The sequence below is a fragment of the Apaloderma vittatum genome, unplaced genomic scaffold (genome assembly GCF_000703405.1).
Source record: "Apaloderma vittatum isolate BGI_N311 unplaced genomic scaffold, ASM70340v1 scaffold19637, whole genome shotgun sequence".
NCBI classification, from domain to species: Eukaryota; Metazoa; Chordata; class Aves; order Trogoniformes; family Trogonidae; genus Apaloderma; species Apaloderma vittatum.
In genome coordinates, this window is record NW_009728043.1 from 1,049 (window position 1) to 7,518 (window position 6,470).

The 6,470-nt window shown below is 45.3% G+C and overlaps 1 protein-coding gene across 1 annotated transcript in view; it reads left to right on the forward strand.

Annotated features, from left to right (window-relative positions):
• Nucleotides 1-746: 746 nt before the first annotated feature.
• BZW1 (basic leucine zipper and W2 domains 1) overlaps nucleotides 747-6,470 on the forward strand; it is a gene marked incomplete at its 5' end in the record, with an annotated part of 6,642 nt that continues 918 nt past the window's right edge. The window contains 8 exons of the mRNA XM_009873941.1: nucleotides 747-923; nucleotides 3,070-3,164; nucleotides 3,413-3,478; nucleotides 3,771-3,906; nucleotides 4,462-4,571; nucleotides 4,689-4,859; nucleotides 5,194-5,340; nucleotides 5,669-5,807. Of these exons, the coding sequence (XP_009872243.1) occupies nucleotides 747-923; nucleotides 3,070-3,164; nucleotides 3,413-3,478; nucleotides 3,771-3,906; nucleotides 4,462-4,571; nucleotides 4,689-4,859; nucleotides 5,194-5,340; nucleotides 5,669-5,807 (1,041 nt within the window). The remainder of the gene's footprint in view (nucleotides 924-3,069; nucleotides 3,165-3,412; nucleotides 3,479-3,770; nucleotides 3,907-4,461; nucleotides 4,572-4,688; nucleotides 4,860-5,193; nucleotides 5,341-5,668; nucleotides 5,808-6,470) is intronic.

Consider the following 6,470-nt stretch of genomic DNA (forward strand, 5'->3'; position numbering starts at 1 on the left):
AAGGATGCTAAATAGATCTGCAATTATAAACCATGATTTCATGTTTATTTAAGATTAAGCAGTTAGCTTGGATTTCTGCATTTTTCCCCTGGGCCTTAAAGAAAAGCAATTACTTCAGACTCATTTAACTCCATATTAAGAGGGAATGGTCTTTGTAACCAAAAATCAAATGCTGTCAGCTCTAACATGAAAATGGTACACAGCTTTTCAGTCAGAATACTTTGTCCAAAACAGTGAGAGATCTAAAAGGCTGAAATGGAACATAAGTAATGGAGTCAAATGTACAAAGTTGTAGGGGCATATTTTAAGAATTCCCTTCCAGCACATAGCTAAGCCTCTGTTTGGAGGAAAAAAGTGATCTAACATATGAACGGGGGTATAAGAATCAAACTCAGATGTTGGATAAGCTTTGTCAGAGCCAACTAATGGTCATTACAAACAAGTGTTCTTAGGGAAAGTTCAGTAAGAATTGAATTAGAGGTAACTAAGGAATGTTTTAGGTTTTGGTAGCCTTTCCACCAGCATTGACTGAATAGGGGAGTGAAAGCAGTAAAACCTCTTAGTGCTCTGTTGGCCATGGAAATTCATTTTAGGCTGTTCTGTTAAGTGACTGTGCTAGTTAATACCAGTTATCAGGCTTGCCTGTGCAAGTTTGGTTTTGTTTGTGTTTTAAAGTAAGATTGAAATTACAAACATGAAAAAACAGCCACGTGTGGCAACTTTGTTTCAATGCTTTGTCTTTACAGATGAAAAAGAGAGGTTTGACCCCACTCAGTTCCAGGACTGTATTATTCAAGGTTTAACTGAAACTGGCACTGACTTGGAGGCAGTAGCAAAGTTTCTTGATGCTTCTGGTGCAAAACTTGACTATCGTCGCTATGCAGAAACGCTTTTTGACATCCTGGTGGCTGGTGGAATGCTGGGTAAGTCCCTCTGATAGATCTGCTGTCAGCCTTTATTCACTTGACTTTACAAAAGCACTCTTTTCTTTCAGAGTAAAAACTCAGCGAAGGAGCCCTCTGAGTATGTAGAACGGAGTTTAAGTTACTGTGGTAAACTGTCTGACCATCTTGGTGATTGCCTGAGCAGTCAGATTACTGTACAAATACTCAGTATACCCTCCTGCTGTTTCGTTTGAGTCAGCTGGCATTCTTCAAAGTGTAGACTGCACAAACTTGGCTTAAAGGAAAATATATTGCATTATTATTATTGTGTCCAGCTCTGGGGCTCCCAGCATAAGAGACACGTGGACATGCTTGAGTTGGTCCAGAAGAGGCCACAAAGATGATCAGGGGGCTGGAGCACCTCCCCTGTGAGAACAGGCTGAGAGAGCTGGAGAAGAGAAGGCTCTGGGGAGAGCTTACAGCAGCCTTCCAGTACTTGAGAAGGAGGGTACCAGAAAGCTGAGGAGGGACTCCTGACCAGGGAGCGTAGGGACAGAACAAGGGGTGACGGTTTCAAATGGAAAGAGGGTAGATGTAGATTAGATACCAAGAAGAAATTCTTTTCTGTGAGGGCGCTGAGACCCTGGCACAGGTTGCCCAGAGAAGCTGTGGCAGGAAGTGTCCCAGGCCAGGCTGGATGGGGCTTTGAGCAACCTGGTCTGGCAGGACGTGACCCTCCTGTGGCTGGGGAATGAGATTGTTGACAATAATGAGGTCACAGGCTCTGGCAGATGTTGGGGAGTGAGAAATGAGAGGGGCGGTTGAGTCAGTAGGAAATGCAGGGAACTAAGGAAGTGAAATCTGATGACAAAGGTCTTGTAAACTCATGGGTGTGCTGTGTATAGAGAGCAGAGCATAACAGATGCTCACCAACCAACCAGGTAGAGAGGTAGATAAAGCTAAATGAGGTTGAAAAGTAGCTAAAAAAAAAAAGTGGTACTTCTAGATTTAGACTTTACTTTTCCTACTTGACTAAATACTGTTTATTGCGAAGGGGTTCAGATGTCAGGGACCCACTGAAAATACATGCTTTTTATGTTGCCTTTATGCAGTCTGTCTAGACTGGAAAAGTTCTCTCAAATTTTGGTGTTTGTTATGCAATAGTTGGAGAGGGGGAGGACTTAAATGAGAAATTTGGCAGTTGCAGAGGGTTTTCTGTAGCGTAACAGAAATAGAATTCAAATGACCTAAATGCATAGGGGGAGGAGAGGAAATATGTGATTCTGGGCTGCGATCTGACTGCGGATGGTGGTTCTGCGGGGGGTTGGCTGGTTTGCGAGGATGCATCTGTTGCATGTAGAGAAGCCCTTCGCACCAGTGCTGTAGAAATGTTGCGTGAATTGCGCAAACTAATACCAAAAAGCAAGGCTTTAAAAATGATTTAACTTAATATGCCTGCTTACCTTAAAGCTGCAGATTGGGCAGTGTCACGTAGACTGAAGTTACTGTGATGTTGCTTTGGCCAGAGGCTCTTCTGCTGATGTTACAAGAGCTGGTAGCGTGACTAAGTAAACTTACCTGCCACTTGGAGCATCTCTGCTTGCAATTGTTAATGTACAGAGTGTTACAATCTGTAGGTTTACATCCAAGAATCATAACCAGTGCCGACTGTGTTAGGAAGTGTTCCTTCTAGGAGTGAGGCTGAGAGGGGAGCGAAAAATCCGTCACGGCATTAACGGGGTGGCCCTTTACTCAGCAGTGTCTCTGTAATGAGAAGCTAATTAGACAAGCTTTGATCTTTTAGTCAGACAAGCCAAAATAAAAACTCTCAGGCTGTTGTCTTACTGGATTTTAGTATTATTGCCATTAATACTTACCTCCATCTTTTAACTCGTGTTTCTGACTAATACATACCTAAAGGATCTCCCAAAATATGTGGGATGGTATAGAATTGGTGATGAGGTATCCTGGCACTGGAGTTGGCGACTCGAATTCAGTCTAGTCAGTGAAGCAGCCTGGCTGCCAGTCAGATGACTATTAAGTTGAAAAGGGCGAAGAAGCATCTTCTCATTAGCAGCTAAAAGGACACCACATTGCATGTTATGGGTATTGGAACTCTTACTGTGGAAACTCCTAAGTGCTCTCACTGGAGAGCAATGTGACTAATGCCGAAACCCTTCTTTAGCCCCAGGTGGTACCCTGGCAGATGACATGACACGCACAAACGTCTGTGTGTTTGCAGCACAGGAAGACCTAGAAACCATGCAAGCATTTGCTCAGGTTAGTTCTGATACAGGTACAATTTAACTTGAAGTGTTTACCGGTCAAAACTGAAGTGTTTGTGTAGTTTGAAGTTTAGGTAAAAGTAATGCATGGCTTTAAGACGCTTACTAGAAGTGGTAGAGTAGCACTGTTCTAAGCCTACAGTGCTCTGAAGAGTTCAGACCAACTTCACTGAACTGCGTTTTTTTTAAAATTCTAGTTAAGTGATAGTTCATAGCAAAAAATAATATGCTGTATCTTCTTAGGTTTTTAACAAGCTAATCAGGCGTTACAAGTACCTGGAGAAAGGCTTTGAAGATGAAGTCAAAAAGGTATGCAGTGTGTCCTTATCAGCAGACAAATAAACCTTTTAGATGGTGCTAGTTAATTGCTCTCTACAGAAGAGTTATATCCTATGGTGGGTTATTAAAATAGAACACTTTGAAGTTGTTAATAGGAGAACAGCCAGTTTGTTTGACAAGTGGGGAAGGCCACCAGCAAAACAGTGCTTCTGTGAGTTGAGTAGCTCGACTGCAACAGAAGTGTCTGACACTGAGGCCGCAGCCAGCCTCTGGTGAGAGACGGTGAGAGTTTTATGGCAACTCTTCTGACTTCTTCTTGCAGTTGCTGCTGTTCCTGAAAGGGTTCTCAGAGTCCGAGCGGAACAAGCTGGCCATGCTGACGGGTATTCTGCTAGCCAACGGGACACTTAATGCTTCGATTCTCAACAGTCTTTACAATGAGAACTTGGTTAAAGAAGGTAAGTGTTGTCCAACTCTCCCTTTAGGGAAGGATGCTGCGGGGCAGAACTACCAGCAAGTAGGTGGAAGCTGTGATGACAGTCCACCCGTGCAGCTCACTAGCTTCCTCTGCCGATAGATTCACTGCAGGATCAGCAAATGTAGATGTGCAGCCTGGAAGGTCTTGCCTCAGGTTTCAGAAAACTACTGTTTTCAGAAAGCTCGTGCATGACTCCTGCATGGTGCTGGGATGGCTGTAACCAGTGTTGCCCAGCAAGGCAGGACTAGATTTTGGGAAGGGACCTCTCAGGGTGCAGAACAGGCATCACGGCTCTAGGCTCCTTCCTGAATACTAGCAAGGGGAGTTGAGTACAGGGAGGCCTTTGTGGTGCCAAGTGGTAAGAAGAGTCTGGCGTGCCAGAGGCTGCAGTACCCCGAGATTGAGGTGCTGCTGGATGTGGCAGGGCTGCTGCTGTCCTGGGCAGGGCATCATCAACCAGTGCCCTCTGCCCACAGGCCCCGGCATTCCCTTTGGTTTGAATTTCAGTAATAACGGTACTGTTCTGGTTGCACAGGTGTTTCTGCAGCTTTTGCAGTCAAGCTGTTCAAATCATGGATAAATGAGAAAGATATTAATGCAGTGGCTGTCAGTCTTCGTAAAGTCAACATGGACAACAGGCTGATGGTGAGTACCGCTGGCGTTTCTCATTGACTGCTTACGCCAGTTTAGTAGGTAGCATTTACCAGCAAAGTGCTCAACACATTTCTTTAGTGAAAGAGTTGTTGTAAACTTTGTCTTCAGGAACTCTTCCCAGCCAACAAACAAAGCGTCGAACACTTCTCCAAGTACTTCACTGAAGCAGGACTAAAAGAACTGTCCGAGTATGTTCGGAACCAACAAAGCATAGGAGCTCGGAAGGAGCTGCAGAAAGAACTGCAGGAGCAGATGTCACGGGGAGATCCATTCAAGGATGTAAGTTTTTGTCTGTAGATGAGATGGAGGTACCTTTTCTGCAGAAACTTAGCTCAAATTATCTAAAATACAACAGCGCTCAGTACTAATGTGAAGAAGATACATGCCTAATGAAATGCTGAACTTAAAACGTGTAGCTCTTGCTAAGAATTAAAATTACAGCCAGGGTGTTCTGGTACTAGCTTTTTATCCTTCCCTTGATGCGCTCATCCTGTGATGTGATGAGGGTGGGCTGTTGTGCTTCTGAAGGCTTCTGGGTTGTGTTTAGATCAGAAGTTTGAGTTTAGCTTAGTGTCTGTGTGGCCCACATGCTGACTCTTGTTCTGCCGGGCAGATAATCCTGTACGTTAAGGAGGAGATGAAGAAAAACAACATCTCAGAACAGACTGTGGTAGCCATAATCTGGTCAAGTGTCATGAGCACGGTGGAATGGAACAAAAAGGAGGAGCTGGTAGCAGAGCAAGCCATTAAGCATTTGAAGGTATTGTAACTTAATGTAATTGCAGATTTCTCCACCCATGGGGTAGGGCTCGGGCTTCGCTCTTGTCTCCAACCCCATTTTAAATGAGTTAGAGCCTACAGCGCCCCCAACACAGATGGTGTGAGAGTAGGAGTTCTTTCCCCTGTAACTGTGGTGTTACTGTCCCAGTCACTGAGGCAAACGCAACGCAACTTCTGCAGAGACACTTGGGGTGGGAGTTGGGATGCACATTTCCAAGCAGTGGCTGATGGAAACTGTGTGAAGCCCGCTTGGTGGGGTGGTAGGAGTGAAGTGCTTGGTGTGCGCTCATGTGTCATTCCTGTTACAGCAATACAGCCCTCTACTCGCTGCCTTTACTACCCAAGGTCAGTCTGAGCTGACTCTGCTGTTGAAGATCCAGGAGTATTGTTATGACAACATTCACTTCATGAAGGCCTTCCAGAAAATAGTGGTGCTCTTCTATAAAGGTAACTTCTGCAGGGTTGTAGTTTTGGGGGGTTGGTTTTTTTACAGCCTGCTTTTGCAGAATGTTTCAGTCCTGATATGAACTTTAGAGAAGATCAGTGCTGGAACACCCCACTCCACGAACTGAATTTTATACCCTGCATTTTCAAAGATGGAGAGTCACATGGAAAGGTGGATGCAGCTGTCCTCAGCATATGGGGAAGCGCTCCTCTGGACATGGGGGCTGCCTGTCCGCAAGATTTTAACAGTTGTGGTAGACCTAAGCTGAAGTTTGGTTTCAAGACTCTTTAGCCCCTTTAAGTTAGGGAGAGTTCTGTGTGGACATTGACTGTGAACAGCCAGAGACCAAGGGCACCAAGGGGTGCTGCAGGCTCTCTGTGGACTGGCCGTTGAAAGGTGTTACAAGCAAACAGGCCGGGCATGTGTGGAAGCACCAGAGGAACATAAGGAAACTTGCCGTGGTGTAATTCAGGTTTTAAAGACTGTGTCTGTTATTAGCTGCTAACTGAAGCACGCTGTCACAGCTGGCTGTGCAATATGGCAGCCTGGGCGGGCGTGGGAATGCAGCTCCTAGCTGCCTGCGCCCGGTGTTGCAGAACACCCGGCAGCTGCTCTGAAATGCACGGTCAGGGAATTTTAAACCTGGAGGTGCTGCCTGTGTCTGG